At 44.4% G+C, this 14,934-nt stretch overlaps 3 protein-coding genes across 4 annotated transcripts; 1 reads left to right on the top strand and 2 right to left on the bottom strand.

The window, feature by feature from the left end:
• Positions 1–3: 3 nt before the first annotated feature.
• shc2 (SHC (Src homology 2 domain containing) transforming protein 2) lies at positions 4–9,660 on the bottom strand. 2 transcript variants are annotated; one of them, XM_037248737.1, is made up of 14 exons: positions 9,541–9,660; positions 8,275–8,517; positions 5,870–5,940; positions 4,040–4,100; positions 3,838–3,957; positions 3,676–3,729; positions 3,547–3,598; positions 3,335–3,461; positions 2,528–2,708; positions 2,013–2,106; positions 1,668–1,835; positions 1,287–1,594; positions 1,051–1,209; positions 4–850 (listed from the first exon to the last, which is right to left on the bottom strand). In XM_037248737.1, the coding sequence occupies exons 2-13, from the start codon at positions 8,416–8,418 to the stop codon at positions 1,081–1,083; spliced, it is 1,509 nt and encodes a 502-aa protein (XP_037104632.1). In that variant the 5' UTR covers positions 8,419–8,517; positions 9,541–9,660; the 3' UTR covers positions 4–850; positions 1,051–1,080. The 2 variants fall into 2 exon arrangements, with proteins under 2 accessions (XP_037104632.1, XP_037104631.1); XM_037248736.1 differs by having other exon boundaries at positions 8,275–9,307; positions 9,541–9,654.
• On the bottom strand, positions 9,410–12,826 carry odf3l2b (outer dense fiber of sperm tails 3-like 2b). Its single transcript, XM_037248770.1, has 4 exons — positions 11,171–12,826; positions 10,973–11,083; positions 10,754–10,867; positions 9,410–10,422 (listed from the first exon to the last, which is right to left on the bottom strand). Exons 1-4 carry the CDS (start codon positions 11,208–11,210, stop codon positions 9,932–9,934), a joined length of 756 nt encoding a protein of 251 aa, XP_037104665.1. The 5' UTR covers positions 11,211–12,826; the 3' UTR covers positions 9,410–9,931.
• A 54-nt stretch (positions 12,827–12,880) lies between these two features.
• cks2 (CDC28 protein kinase regulatory subunit 2) lies at positions 12,881–14,461 on the top strand. The gene is made up of 3 exons (XM_037248772.1): positions 12,881–13,063; positions 13,278–13,405; positions 14,057–14,461. The coding sequence occupies exons 1-3, from the start codon at positions 13,005–13,007 to the stop codon at positions 14,098–14,100; spliced, it is 231 nt and encodes a 76-aa protein (XP_037104667.1). The 5' UTR covers positions 12,881–13,004; the 3' UTR covers positions 14,101–14,461.
• The last annotated feature ends 473 nt before the right edge of the window (positions 14,462–14,934 follow it).

Here is a 14,934-nt window from a genome sequence, read left to right as displayed (position 1 = left end):
CCACGGTTTTCCAATACTTTTATTGTGAAGCATGTTTTAAATGAAGCATAGACAAGAAATTCCTGAGAAAGAAAAGAAAATGAGAGTTGTGACAAAACCATGTTTTCCTGAACCTGAAACAAAGAAAACAAGTCATATGTCTGACTTGACCCTAAAGGGAGTTAGCAACTGAGGGCACTTAAGATGATTATATATTGACCCCTAAAATGAGCAGCTTTCATTCCCGTTTCTAAATACACAAGCATCCTGATGTTTTTATAGTCACTCATTGGCATTGCAGGAGAAAAGAGTCGGTACAGCCCCACACTGCATAGTTATTAAGGCACTGAAGTTGGACAGGAGTCGAGTTCTTAATACACTCACCTGTCATTTCATTAGGTACACCTACACAACCTAAGTTCTTATCGACCTGCCTTCGCAAGGATTATAATGCTCAGTAAAGACTAAATTCCAATACTGTACAGTCATTTATGGAAGATTGACTACTATACCTATTAAAGTGGCTGATGATTATGCACCATATGTTACAAACAAAGCATGATTCATGGAACTATATTGGATATTGTGACTGTCCATCATTGCAGGTTTGTTTTAGGTTAACAGTTTTTTTCCCTGCCACCAGTTAAGTTTGTGTCCATGTGTGCAACTTAACTACTAAGTCATTGCAGAGCAGGGCCAGTGTGACTATACAAGAGACATGGAAATCCTGGAGCTCCTTTGTTTAGCTTCATAGCAGCATGCTGAGTGGGACCTTTGGGCATGACCAGGTGATGATATGAATATCCCAAAAACGACAATGATGTCCACACAAGTGTCCACTTGGGATAAACAGACCCTTATTTCGTTTACACTGCAACAGAAAAAGAAACAGAAAGAAGTGATTACTTTGGTGTACCTAATATTGTGGTCATTCACTGCCCGGTTCAAAATGAAACTTTGACGTGTATAGCCGTCAATGGCAGTGAATGAGTTAAAAAGTGAAACCAGCAAATTTCATCTAGATACATTCATGAGCTATTTTCTGACTTGCTCCTTTTGTTCCATGCTTACCATCCCAATGCGGCGAGGTGGGCAGATGTCTCATTGTTTCCTTTTGACCACCTGCTTGAGGTGGAGCTCGCTCTCGGCCGCTACGATAGGCAGCTCGTTCTTCAGGTGGTACGCGATGAGGTGGCTGATGCTCTCAAATAACATGTCTTTTGTCCTCACCTTGATGTGACCAACAAGAGATGCATTGCAGCTCGCCGCTAATGAGTTAGCATCTTTCCCAGCTCATTTCCACTCACCACTCCCTCGGGGTCCACAAGCAGCAGATGTTTGGGCAGGCCGCAGTGCATGCCCGTTAGCACGTATTGGCCCTGGTTGGTGGTGCTTTCCCGCACAAGGAAGTCTCCGTCTCGGACCAGCAGCTTCTCGGCATCCCGTCGGCTCATTCGGCTGTGGTACCAGGTTTCCCGCCGAAGCTGCTCCTCATTCGGGGCCACGGGGGCCCTGCGCCGTGGAGGGCTGGGCCACTGATCCTCCACTAGCTGCACACCTTCCGCCCCAGCAGCACCGCCGGCCTCGTGCAGTTTTAGGGCGTCCTCAAAAGGTCCTGCAGGGGAGCGTGAGAAATAACTTTTCATCCAGTCTGTATCACCCTAATTACGAGTGCTGTCAGAACTCACTCATGTCAAAAAGGTCCTTCTTGGGACTGTCGGGCCCCCTGGCCCCTCTCTGTCCATCGGGGCCCTGATGCAAAGACTCCAAGTTTTCAAAACTCTGCGTGTTCACATACTGGTGCTCCTCGTAGTCTTTATTCCCAGGTGGCTGGCCGTCAGCGCACAGGTAACCATCTAAAATAAAAAAAAGTTCATTATTAACTGGATGTTTTTTTTTTTTTTTATACTAAGGAGAAGTCCAAATTAGGATTTGTGATAAAAATGGCATAAAATGTGCTCTAATAATGGTTTAGGTTAGAATTGTTGACTTTATTGAGTTGTAGTTTCTCATATGGCCACTGGGTGTCTCACCTGAGCTACTGCTTGCATCTGCCTCCCACTGAAGTTCATAGCACAGCTGACTTGCATGGTGAGCCACTTGTTCCCTTTTTACCGGCGAGCCCATCTACACACCAACACACAGTCAAACTTCACACAAAAAAAAAACAACAACAACTCATCCATCCTTAATAATGCATGACTATCTTCTTCATCCCGCCACCACCTCGCATAATGTAGTTTGGAGGCACTCTATTTGAAACCCAAGCCACAGCACGTTAGCGTGTTTTGCTTCTCACTGCGGGTCAGCCGATCAAGTGAGTCAGATTCCCTTTTTGGGGCAATTAAGGCGCGGCAACATCACAGGCGCCGAGGGTAGGGAGTTTGTTTTTGAAACTGCAGTGGGCCTCAATGGAGGAGAGGTATTTCTTTATCTTGTGTTTTGGTTACTTAAGATCAGTGAATCCCAACCACTGCGCCATGGCACATCAGTATACGAGGTCATCTGTGGGAAATTGTTATTTACTGGACAGTCTGCTATCAATGACCTGTTGTGCTGCTCTGCTTTGCGGCTGTGCGTGGATGTGAGCTAGTTGAGATTTACTAGGCCGCAGTCGGGAGTCCACCACCCCGCCCACGGGAGGCTCCTTGCCCGGGATGCTGTTGTAATAATCGTGCTCGGAGAAGTCGTCGTCCTCCCCCCACGCCGGCTCCTCCGTCCTGAAGGACCTGAGGAAATAAATGAATTGACATCCACCCGCAGAACAGAACCGATTGGTCGCGCACTATTTTAACACCGCTTGATCCAACATGAACTCTCTAATATTTTCCCCCGTTTATTTATGTAACCTAATTTACAAATGATCTGGCCCAGCTCTCAGTTGTGAAAATCAAATGTGGCCCTTGAGCACTAAAATTGGCCCATCCCCCAGTTTAATAAGCTTGCATGGACGGTGCCAATAACGACGACGATGTAGGCGTTCCATTGGATTAAGCCGATCAGATGTCATCCCCACATCCGAAGATGATCTATTTAGGTCTGCTGAACATATATATGGATCACCATGACTGCTGCTGGATGGAAGGACTGCAGACAGGACATGTGTGTGCGTGCTAACACAATGCGAACGAGTCTTCCTCACGTTAGCAGTTTCTATTTTGGTGCCCTGTTATTGTTCCTGCTGATCAATAAGGCAGTGCATTAATTTTAATTATTATTCCGTATTGGTGGAGTACTCCGCTGACCCCCCCTCCACCACACACACACACACACACATCATGGTTGGGTTGTCACGAGACGTTTTGCTACATTAAGGCGTTAAAAATGATAAGTGTATGTTGTGCTGTGCCTTTACCTGTCCAAAGACGTCAGAGTCTTGGGTGGACTGTGCAGATACTGTTTGAACTGCAGCTCGAAGGCTTGACCGATGGTACTGATGACACTCTGGGCCAAACTGTCCGAGCACTCCAGAATGTGACACGCTGGCCGACAAGGATGACACCAGCCGTGTAAGTTTAAAAGCTACCAACTTGAGATGATTGTGGATTTTCGACTCGGGCACGCTACCTCTTTGATTGACCGGGTCTTTTGCCACGTATGCAACATAATCGGGGGAGTCCTGCGAAATAAATAACGACATTAGTGGAAGATGCTAAAAGATGGTTGGACAACGTTGCAATTAAATACTTGACTCACCGTGTCTCCGCCTGAAGCGAACGAGATGGACTGCATGGGGTGATGTGCTAACATCTGCGAGAATTACCCAAAAATGCCTCATTGATTTTTTTTTTTAACTGGAATGTTTTGAATTTTTAATTCACCGAACAGATCGATGAAATGAATTTGAGTCATTTCAACCTGTCGCGTGGTGGGAATGAGTAGTCCCAATCCGTCGATGGAAATATTGACAGCGATGCTCATGCCGGCAAAACGCAGGTTGCTCTTTCCCATGATGGACTGAAGAGCTTTGTTTGCAGACTGAAAGAAGGACAACAAGTTGATGTCATACGTACAAAATATCATCATTAGGGTTGAGGAAGAGGATAAATTCACAACCGACCTTCTTTCTCCATACGCCTTTTCCACCCGGCACGGCGTCACACAGCCTGTTGATGGCCTCCCTAATTAGCGGAATAAAGAAAGGTCAAAGGTCAAGTTATTCTACTGATAAGATCCACGAGACTGCAAAATGAATGCATTGGATTTTGCTGGTGTACCTAATAAAGTGGCTAGTGACCCTATAAATTAACACGGCTGTGGGATTTTTTTTTCCCACGGCTAATGTGGGCTTGACCCATACATAGTTCGGTTTCTACATAATTTACAAATATATTTAGAACATCAAATAAAATGCCGGAGGGGCTTAACTGCCACCCCCCCCCCCCCCCCAGCCTCGGCATAGCGCTGCCCCTGATAGTAACTGTGGCCTCCAATTCCTTTTCATCTCATATTTGTTATGACTTTGTGAAAAACCAAAATACTATCAACAGTGACTTTATACTTTTTCCCACATTTCCAGAAAAAAATGTCACAGAGAGCCTCCCAGGAATGACAAGAAAATGGCCGCTTGTGTGTGCGTGTCAGGCGGAGGGAGAGAAGCAGGCGCTCATTGCCTCGCTGTCATGGGACGCCGGGGACAGCAGTCAAGAACCCGGCGGCCCCTATCGAGTGGCTCGTAAATATTTAAAAAGCCGCAGCAGTCCTAGGCTTTGTCTTGAGTAAAGGTCCCAGGCCTCTCCGTTGCCCCCCCCCCCCTCCCCTCCCTTGCACAAGAACGTTGTTTGGAATGATTCACACCGGCGAGGACAGCCATTGTTGTTGTTTTGTTCCGTGTTGCTATTTAACACCACCGACAACGGAGGCAATGTCCAATGATGACGACGCTCTGGACAATAAACAACATTCTTGACTATTGACATCGCAATTGTTTTTTTTTCCTCAAAAATCTGCTGTATCAGCAATAATCCGCATATTGATTAAAACATTTCATGATGATTGCCATGCTAAATTAGTCCCTTCAAAATTCAGTCATGTGACTTCGGCTTGGTGGTTATGATTAATGTTAGCGACTCTCACTAAGGTGTGTAACTTTTCTATCCTTATATGTTTTGTTGTTTGCTCCACCCCTCCCACTCCCACCCGCCAACATTATCCGGCGGGTTCAACGGGGGACCACTGCAGCTTTCCACAGTCATTAGTGAACATCATCAATAATACATCCCACCCCCCTTTATCACTCCATCACTGCCCCCCCCCCGCCTTCACTTTAGCCTAGCAGGCTCACATTACTGCCAATCGATTGAGGGGAGAGAGATGAGGGTGGGAGAAAGTGCGGGAGGTGGAAAGGGGGAGCGAGCACGTCTCCCGAGAGACCGAGGCCTGCTGCTACAATAATAACATCATGTGTGGCGGGCACAAAAACAGAACGGCTTCTTGGGCCATTGTGCATCCTGTCAGGTGCATTCAAAACACGTCTCACTCAAAAATGAAAAACCTAAATTGTTGTACTTTTGTTTTTGTGGGAATGAGTTTAGATGGTTCAAATTTGGGAGCAACTGGACAAAATGTGGGAAATAAAAATGGCCACTTCAAACCAAAATGGCAGTCTTCTTGTGCCCTTTCAGGTTTTTTTTTTTTTTTTGTGGATCTACTCATGATGTATTCACCATCATGGTTCAAACCTGGACAAAATATCTGTGAGTTTTCTTTTCAAGAATATCTGGAAATGTGCAAAAGGATTAAAAAATGGTGGATCCACTCATATTAGCCAGTTCTACCAAATATCGTGTTGCTTAGTGAAAATTTTCAAATCTATTCCAGGTTTTTCCACATAGGCAATGTAGGGGGTAAATTCACACAGTCCTCAACAGATGATTCAAACAATTCTTACCTGGTCACGTGAGTGCGTGTATTAAAGTCCAGGGAGCGCATTGACTTCAGCACTTCAATACAGCCCATGTACTGCACACACAAACAAATCAACCAAAAAATCATCATGTGTGCCAGTCAAAAACAGACTTAGGGAGGGGGAGTCTATTTCCAACCCTACATGAATTTAAATCCACAAATAGAGGTTTCCGAGTGTACTCCGGCCAGCTGAGTAGCATCCTAATGGACGGCAAGCGAAGGTGCTAATGGCACCTTGACTGGATTAGAAGCACTAAAAGCTCGCAGGCACGGGCCAAAGCGGAGCATCACACGTCTCTGCTGGGAGTTTGTTTGTATCAGTTCGCGTCAGGATGCTCCTCGGTTAACCTACTAATGTGCATCAAGGCGCTAGAAAGCAGTAATGCCCAACCACTGTATCCAATGTCATTGGGTCGGCCTGAAAATTATTCATTATATAAATAAATAAATAAATGTGGTAGAATTTTTAAAAAAAAGTTTTAAAGTGTGTCATCAGGAGAAAAAAGGCAAATTCCAATAGTTGATTTATTTTTGTAAATCTTTTTTTTTTTACATAACCAAAGGGTGAGAAAACTAAATTAAAATCAGATGTTTGTGGGAGAAAAAAACAAAAATCTAATTTAATTTATTTATCGCCAGCCCTTTCCAGGAAATCTGACGTCATTTCGTGGTCTAATAACATTCATAATTTAGGAAATTTGCGGAAATTCAATAAAATATAAGATTTGGATATGGCCCGAAAAACTCGAAGTGAACAAAAAAGCATTGTGAAATTGATTATTATATATTTTGTCATAGGAATTTTGATTAATATTTTTTTCCAAAATTTAGATATTCACATTTCAACAATAGTAACATCTCATATGGACGACTGCGCTGTAAAATATCTCTGATCAACTGCTTAATGAAACTCACAATTAAATTTCAAGATGGGGGAAGTCTTCCATCAAGCAAATGGAACCCCCCCTCTTTTTTTTTCACTGAATGCCTCCATTGTTACACACACACGCACAATAGACACACATCTGCTGTTCGAGCGCATCACGTTTTCCAGCCGTCCTATCTGCTCGGCTATCTCTGACTGCAGGCACTGTGACTTTCCAAGAAGTATTTCTCCGAAATTCAATAACTGTCACCCTCTTTCAAACACCCTGCGTCACCTCATATTAATGAGAAATAATAAAAAAATAAATAAAAAAATTACTATCCAAAGGTGGCTACCATATTGTTCTGGAATAAAACACAAAGCTTCAACATGCTTTTTAAATAAAAGCTGCTTTGAGCGCTGTATTACACAACAAAGAATGCAGTAGCAGTCACATGAAAGCATCACTTTAAAAAAAACACTTGCGTATTTACCCCGGGGGGGGGGGGGGTAGAAATGTGTAAGGGCGTGTCTGCGGTTGTGCTCTTAATAAACGGCCGAGCACAGCAGAAATCCAAAGTCAACGTATGCAGCATGCATAGATCTACATGTGGTTTGCAACTTAAAACGGTGTCCATCAAATAGAGGGGGGGGGGAGGACCACCATACTGATCGTAACCCCGCCCCTCCCCCCCTTGGTGAGCCGACCTCCGTCCTGGACATCTCATGACGCCAGTGACTGTGATTAAATGTAATTGAATATAGGAATGAATGGTGCCTGGGTAATGCCATTAGAGAGCATGCCTGTTCAAGAGCCCCCATCTCCTACCTCCCCCTCCAACTGGTCTCACGGGCTCGTCGGGAGTCGTAAAGGGGGGAGGAGGGGAGCAACAGGGGGAGTGGCGAGAGGTGAGTTTTTACTTTTAATCCCTTCATTTGAAAACAGATGAGCAAACGAAGCTTCAAAATTGCTTCATGAAGCAGTTGTAAGGGGTGTTGACTATTTTGTTGATAGTGCGACGCATGGCAACCGTGCTAAATACACGCTGAGCGGCACTTGGGCGCCAAGTCATTAATCTGGATGAAAGATGCGTTTCCCGAGCCCAGCCACATGCTCTGCATTATAAACTGGCAGACACGCTTTGTTTTTTTTTGTTTTTTCTTATTTCTGGTCAATCTAGTTTTCTGATCTTGCTTGTGTAACGATGAGTAATTATGACACTCTTGTCTTATTTTGATCTTGCTGGACAGCTAAAGTTTGATTGGTAAATTTGATTTCACACCAGCATTACTGACTTGTTGCTTTGTTGCCAATATCACCAGTCAGACATTGAAATTCTTTTCTTCTTGCCTTTTTATTTTTTTTACCATGTTGACCTACAGCAAATTGAAATATGTTGGGTCAAATTCTTCTGAATGCCTCATGGCAGGTGACAGCTCCAGCTAACCTGCTACCCTCACGCCAAGAGAAAATGGATGAATTGAGTTTTGGGGAAAGGAATTCAAAATGACTCTGAACTCACCCTGACAATGTAAGAAGCTCCCGGTCCTGCGATCTTCTTGTCCGGATGCAGCCATCCTTGGGAAGGTTTGTGGATGAAGCTGCCCTTCTGACTGAAATCGTCCCCGCCTGGCCACATGCCCTCCACCCTGGTCCTGCGACTCATCCCCGACCTGGAGCCTCCGGCGCCGGACTCCCCGGGGCTCGCCGTGATCTCCCCGAACCCGTGTCCGGACTGTGCCGCCGCTCTCTGCCCGCGAATGGCCTGCAGCGAGCACGGGGTGACACACACCGGGTCACAGGAGTTGAGCACGGCGGCCAAGCTGGCCACGGGGCCGCTGGCCGAGGGCGCCCCGCTGTGCCTGTGCGACGACATTGAAGTGGAAGGGGACCCTTGCTGAGCATTTTTGCTCGAGTCCTTGCTGGAGCTGGAACTGGAGCTGGAGTTGGACGGGCTTCGGCTGAGCAAGGAGTTGGAGAACTTCCACTGCGGCATCTTAGGGATGAGCATGCAGAAGGTAGTGGTGCCGTCCTGCTCCCCATCCAGGCAGGGCGAGTCGGCCAGAGCCGCCGCACCGGAGGACCTGGCGCCGGAGTCCAGGGGAGGCAAGGGGAGGCCGGGGGCCGAGGAGGAGACCACCGGTGTGGCCACGACTTTGCCGCTCATGGCTAAGCTCTGCATCAGGTCATCGGAGGAAGAAGTCACAGACTCGTTGCGAAAGCGGTCATACTTTGGCTTAAGGAGCATGCCCGGAGGATCCACCTGAAGAAGCTCAGTGTTGGGGATTGGGGGAGGGAGAGGGGGGAGGGAAAGGGGAGGGAGGGGGGAAAACAGGAGAATCTTCCAGTGGGAGTCTTATATCCAAGCCGGTGGGCGTAATCCCGTCCCGCGCACACGCCGTGCCGTTGTCATGTCGCTCCTTGCTCCTGTATGCGTATGAGCAGCAGCCCTCCTCCTGCCTCGGGACGCCTCGCTTGAATCGCATCGGCTGCTCTCCCTCCCTCGCTCCCTCACTGCGGATGATGTCACTGGCTCTTTTCGCCCTGCCCATGCTCTTTGACAGCATTAACTAATCACATCTGTCCCATTGGCGCACACACAGGCTTGCACATTTCCTTGCTCACCACTCACTCGCATGCAAAATAAAACAAATTCAAGCATTCCAGCAAGTTTAGTGTTTCAAGTTGATTTGCATGATCAACTCAAAAGTCAATGAGAACATTTTCTAGTCTTACAGAAACATTAGCATCTCAATTCAACAACTACAGAAATAAAATGAAATCTTACCTTTCATGTAAAGCTCTGTGAAAAATGAGGGTGGAGTCACATCCAAATAACTTTTATCCAAAATCATCTTAGAGGAAAAAGAACAAGCTAACATTAACGTGCCACATTCGGAAGAAAAAAAAACATGCACATGCAAAAGCATAAGCATAAAAAAAGTGCTGCCCCACCTTCTTTAAAACAGCCAATCACAAGTTTGTTTGTTTCAGTGAGGCACAAGTTACTAATAAACCAGATGGAATCAATACATGTCGAGAGTGATGACATTTGTTCTATATTTCTTTTTATCAATAAAAACATTACGAAGATTAAGAGGTCATATAGGAGCCTAAAATAGCAGGGAAAAAAATGACTGTATTAGGTGTCATAATGCACAGTTGTGGCTCCATTGTGGCTACTGTTCAGAAACACTGACGACCAGCGGGGTGACAAACTCAGAGTGCCTAATCCCCATGGAGAAGGCCGGCGCCCGTGCTTTGTGCACTGTCACTCTTTCTGGATTATAAAATCCAGGACCGGGCAATTTTGTGCCCTCTCGAGCTCCACCGTGTCGCCCCAACATGGAAAAAGCGGGCGGCCTGGGGAGATAAACGCTGGGCTCTGTGCAGTTGTATCTGCAAGGCCCGGGCGTCTTGGCTAAATCCACGGACGGCCCGCCTTGGTTGAAACAAGCCGACATTGAGAAGCTGGCGCTGGCCGGCTTGGTTGGGATGTGAGAGCCCAGTAGTGGAGGGAGAGTGTACTTGTTGGGAGCCGGCACGGAGTCGGTGGTGCGGTAGTGCGTGCGGCAGCCCATGGTGTAGGATGGGGGTCGGCGTTGCAGGTTGCAAGGTGGGGCTTTTTCTGGGCTGTAGGCGCCTGGTCCAGGAGTGTGGAAGGGTTCCTCTATAAACACATGGTCAAGTAGGCCTGGGCAATTATGCGAATACTTTTTTCTATTTAGGCTTCTCTAAATCTAACAAAAAAGTTACAAATAAATGAACTATTCTTAATTTTACTCCGTGTTGGACAGATAATAGTAAAAGCTTTGGAATTATGTTGCATGCTTTAAACCGGAAAACACTGCCCTCTAGCGGACAAATATATAAAACGTAAATTGTAACAGGAACGATAAACATTAAAATTACAATATTAACGTATAGGATTGGATGATTTTGTTAAAATAAATGCAGGATCTTAAAAACTTAAAAAAGTTACAATGTAAAAGCTCACATACTTTGTAGTTTAGTTCTCCCCAACATGGAGTATGCAGGTGTTCCGTCTCTCCCTAAGCGAGTCATCTTCGCATCAATGTGATACTGAGGTCCCGGACTGCAGTCAACACAATACACTGCACAAAAAACAAACATTGAAATGCAACAAAGTACTCTTTCTCCCTCTAGCGGTTCAATTTAGATTGCGCCACCTGATGCAATTGCCCATACAAACTACATACTATTGTCACTCATCTTGCCGTGGAAGGAGTATGCGGGGCTTGTTTGTTTCGTATAGTCATTGCCGATAAAGCCAATCGTCGGCGGTAGTCCGTATCGCCCTGGGCCGGGTCCTGTGGAGCAAATGGAAACGTAAATACCAAAATGTTATATAGAGTACTTTTAGCTCATCAATAACAATTGATAATTGTTGAACTCACCTTTTTCTTTGCCTGCAATAGCTGGGTACTGTTTCTCCATACCTCACTTTGAAAAGACACCTCTCAGAGATCTGGCTCGTCACCGATGAGTTCCAAAAGGTCAGCGCTGAAGAAGCGCCCACCTTGCTCATCAGCAGGTGAGTAGCCCCTCCCTCTCTGCCATTGTAACTCTATCTGTCCCCCCCCCCCTCGCTTCACCATGCAAAGCTCCCTCCAGCCTTTCACTTTCCACTCATGTAATTTTGCTCATCGGCCATGCGTGAAGTCGCCACGGACACCGCCCGCGGCTTATCTCTCAGGCCCCTGCAGGGAATGGATACGGCACATTCCAAAAGGGAAAAGTGACCGTGGGTGGGTGTCAAAGTCAAGTGTAACCCTGCATAATGCATGCCACAATATTTCCTTGCCTTCCAGGACAAAGTTTACCATTCTGTTCCCTTAACTGTACCCAATGTGTACCAATTGTGAACTTTGAACCAAGGTCAGGCTTGCATCACGAGTTTTTGGCATGCAGTCATGGCCCTGCCAAGTCCCTGCAACCTTCTAGTATTTCATATTAATGCGACAATGGGTTCATGGAAATTTTCTTCCCCTGTGCCCTCCGTTGACTCGACTCCGATTTGATGGCGGCCGTAATCGAGAGTCTTGACAAGTGACATATGATGAAAACAAGCATTAATCTTTAACAGGCTGCCGGCCACTGCTGCGTTGGTAACCCGAAACATTCATTTGCTCTTTAACGTATGCACACATATGGACATATTTAGAAGGAAAGGGGAAATAAAAAGACTCCCAAGCAGGGATGGAAGGTACAGTAGGTTAGGGCAGAGAGGAAATGATCAGCATGCAGACTTCTCGAAGGAAATGGTCATGCACATTGTGGCTTCAAGATAACATAATGGGGACACCATCCAGCCATCTAAGCATTTTCTATGTTTGTCCTCACACTCACTCCGATCTGCAATTTGGATTCGTCAGTGAACCTAACATGCAGAGAACATGCAAGCGCTACACAGAAAGGCCACAGCTGAGATTTGTACTTTGAACCCTCTGAGCTATAGCTGTGAGGCAGATGAGCTGATTTTATAAAAGAAATTCCTTTATGAACGATATGTTATGGAATTTGCTCTAAATACGTTTCCCAGGCCTGATTTTGATTCCTTCAATTACATTTTGAACATGAAACGGTAAATCATTTTAGCAACATGAGGTCATTGGTTAGCCTCAATTGTAAATAAAAATGCATTTGAATTCAGGTTCGAAACAATTCCCAATGTTCTTTGCTTTAAAATGTATAATGCATTATTTTGTGGGTAAATGCATTTAAATATTGTAATTTCAATTATGTGAAGCACATCTAAAATCTCGATGACAGGATTATTTTTGAAAAACACTTTTTTGGCCATAAATATAAAACCACATGAAAATTAGTACATTGACTTACACAACGTGTCGAATTTTGAACGTTCATAAAAAAACATTTTCTAGTGTTTGTTTTAAAGATCCGGTAGGTGGCGGCAACGGCTGCAAACCTATTCAAACCACCACAAAAGAAGAAAGAAAAACGTCACTATTGACGGCGAATTCGATTGGCTAGCAACTTCTTGCATCTGCGCGTCAGGCCGCCTCGACCAATCGGAGGCAGGCGCGGGCGGGCAGTTACTTTTTGAACCTGCTTGCAATATATTAAGCTCGGAAATCAGCCTACCAGTCAAAAGCAGTCAAGACTTGGGATCTATTCGACTTATTTGTTGACAGCCTAAAACATCTCTTTTTTTTTTTATTCCTTCCCATTTCTTTTGCTCTTCATTTCGACTCGCTTATTGAAGAGAAAATGTCGAAGAAGGAAATTTACTACTCTGACAAATACAACGACGACGCCTTCGAGTATAGGTAATCGTGAAGCTAATTTAACCAACTGCTTTAATAGTTTTTAATTGTTTTCTTTTAACTTGTATACGTTGATAGTCAATAACTCTTTGAAATCAACTGACATTGAAATAATTGTATATTTCGTTCGCAGTATTGATATTTTGAATGTGAAGTCACTCCCAAACACGACGTGGTCTTATTAACGGATAAAATCAAAATTGTTGTTTTTCGTTAGGCATGTGGTTTTACCGAAGCAGCTGTCCAAACAAGTGCCTCCCTCGCACCTCATGACCGAAAAGGAGTGGCGCGGCCTCGGTGTGCAGCAGAGCCAAGGGTGGATCCACTACATGATCCACAAACCAGGCGAGTCACCAGCAAGCGTCCACGCCCACCATTTTGTCACCTCACGACCCCAACTGACATACTGACAATAAACAATTATGTAACCGACCGAAGTTTATAACTTACATAACACTGACCTGCCATCTTTTAAGTGAGCAGTCATTATGTAATGTGGTAATTTGCTGATAGATCAATGACATAATCGATTGGATCCGAACAATAAGACATTACAGCAAACACTACCTCAGTTGCCTAAATATGAATGACTTTCTGGGTTTCTTGACCCACACTTCAAAGCATTGGCACAATCTCTGATAGTGATACCACTATTATTATGTCATAATTAAAAATCAAAGCCAGAAATATTCAAAAACAGCATGCCATGTACCTCATCTGGAGCAGTTCACAATCAATATTTCTCTAATGTCACAAAAATATGGACAACATGCAAGAGATGGTGATTCTTTGAGGCATACATTTGCTTTGATCATCAATCGGGGTGTGCAACAATGCTGATGTCTCAAAGGGCAGCACACTGACACAGTGAGGATGAATTTGAAATCGCATTGCTTAAAAAAAAATAAAAAAAAAAGCTTATTAGATAATCTAACATGCTAGTGAGTGGTATATTAAAAGGACTCCTAAACATCTCGTTTGTTGTTTCCTCCACAGAACCTCACATCCTGCTGTTCCGAAGACCTCTCTCCAAGCACTGATGTGTTGCTACGTAGCCTCGCTTCCATTTTGTTTCCTCATCACCCGTTAGACCCATGTACACTTTCATTGCATCGTATTTATACAAGGAGAACAAACGCCAGGTTCAATCGTTCACTCTCAAATTCCATCACATTCAAGTAAAATGGCCCCGTTAGCCAAATGAAGCTTACATTGTATATTTTGAGTACTTCTTTTTTTTTTTAACTGATGGTTGATATACCACTTAGTGGTACTTTTTATGCTTTATTTGTTAAATACCCTTTTACTGTCTTCCAGATTGTAAATATGTTAACGTTTCTCTCCCCCAAATATGTTTGATAGTTGTTGTTAAACAAATGTAAATGAAAACATGCCTCATCATTTGCGGTGTATGGTTGATTTTTTTTTTTTTTCTGTTTGGGGTTGAACCAAGGTGACGACAATACAGTTAAAGAAAGCATCACTTCAGGTCCAGATGGAGAGGAGTGTACTTTAACAGAGATCCGTTGCTACAGCTGGTGCTGTTCAAAACACATGACTAATAATTGGTTGTCATGGAGGCACTTAAACAAAATGGGAGGTTTTTTCCCCTTCCCATCCTCTATAGCAAAACTAAGTTAAATACTGTACATGCTTAATTAATTATTAGCTAGGTTTCGTCAGGGTTGTCAATAGACATTACCATAAATTGACAGCCGGAAATGACCTAAAATTATTATTGATTTATGACGATACTTTTTTTGTTTTTACACTTTTGTTTGATGGTTTGTCATGAGATTTTTGGAACTCAAAATGACATACCTTTGTTGCGAAACACCATTTCTAGTCTAATACTCGGCTGCACTTTGGAGTTT

Source organism: Syngnathus acus, chromosome 4 (assembly GCF_901709675.1).
Source record: "Syngnathus acus chromosome 4, fSynAcu1.2, whole genome shotgun sequence".
NCBI classification, from domain to species: Eukaryota; Metazoa; Chordata; class Actinopteri; order Syngnathiformes; family Syngnathidae; genus Syngnathus; species Syngnathus acus.
The sequence above is the reverse complement of the archived record's forward strand: the minus strand, read 5'-3'. Positions and strand labels throughout refer to the sequence as shown.

Bases quoted from the DNA above. Each gene is read 5' to 3' on its own strand.
- shc2 (XM_037248736.1), bottom strand. From the start codon at position 9,000: ATGCTCCTTAAGCCAAAGTATGACCGCTTTCGCAACGAGTCTGTGACT. The intron at 5,941-8,274 runs GTGAGTTCAGAG...TTGTGTGTGCAG, and splicing joins GAGCTTCTTACATTGTCAGG to TACATGGGCTGTATTGAAGT. The intron at 3,730-3,837 runs GTTGAAATGACT...TAATTCTCGCAG, and splicing joins TCATTCCCACCACGCGACAG to ATGTTAGCACATCACCCCAT.
- odf3l2b (XM_037248770.1), bottom strand. From the start codon at position 11,210: ATGGAGAAACAGTACCCAGCTATTGCAGGCAAAGAAAAAG. The intron at 11,084-11,170 runs GTGAGTTCAACA...TTTGCTCCACAG, and splicing joins TATTGCAGGCAAAGAAAAAG to GACCCGGCCCAGGGCGATAC. The intron at 10,423-10,753 runs GTATGTGAGCTT...ATGTGTTTATAG, and splicing joins GGGGAGAACTAAACTACAAA to AGGAACCCTTCCACACTCCT.
- cks2 (XM_037248772.1), top strand. From the start codon at position 13,005: ATGTCGAAGAAGGAAATTTACTACTCTGACAAATACAACGACGACGCC. The intron at 13,064-13,277 runs GTAATCGTGAAG...GTTTTTCGTTAG, and splicing joins GACGACGCCTTCGAGTATAG to GCATGTGGTTTTACCGAAGC. The intron at 13,406-14,056 runs GCGAGTCACCAG...TTTCCTCCACAG, and splicing joins CTACATGATCCACAAACCAG to AACCTCACATCCTGCTGTTC.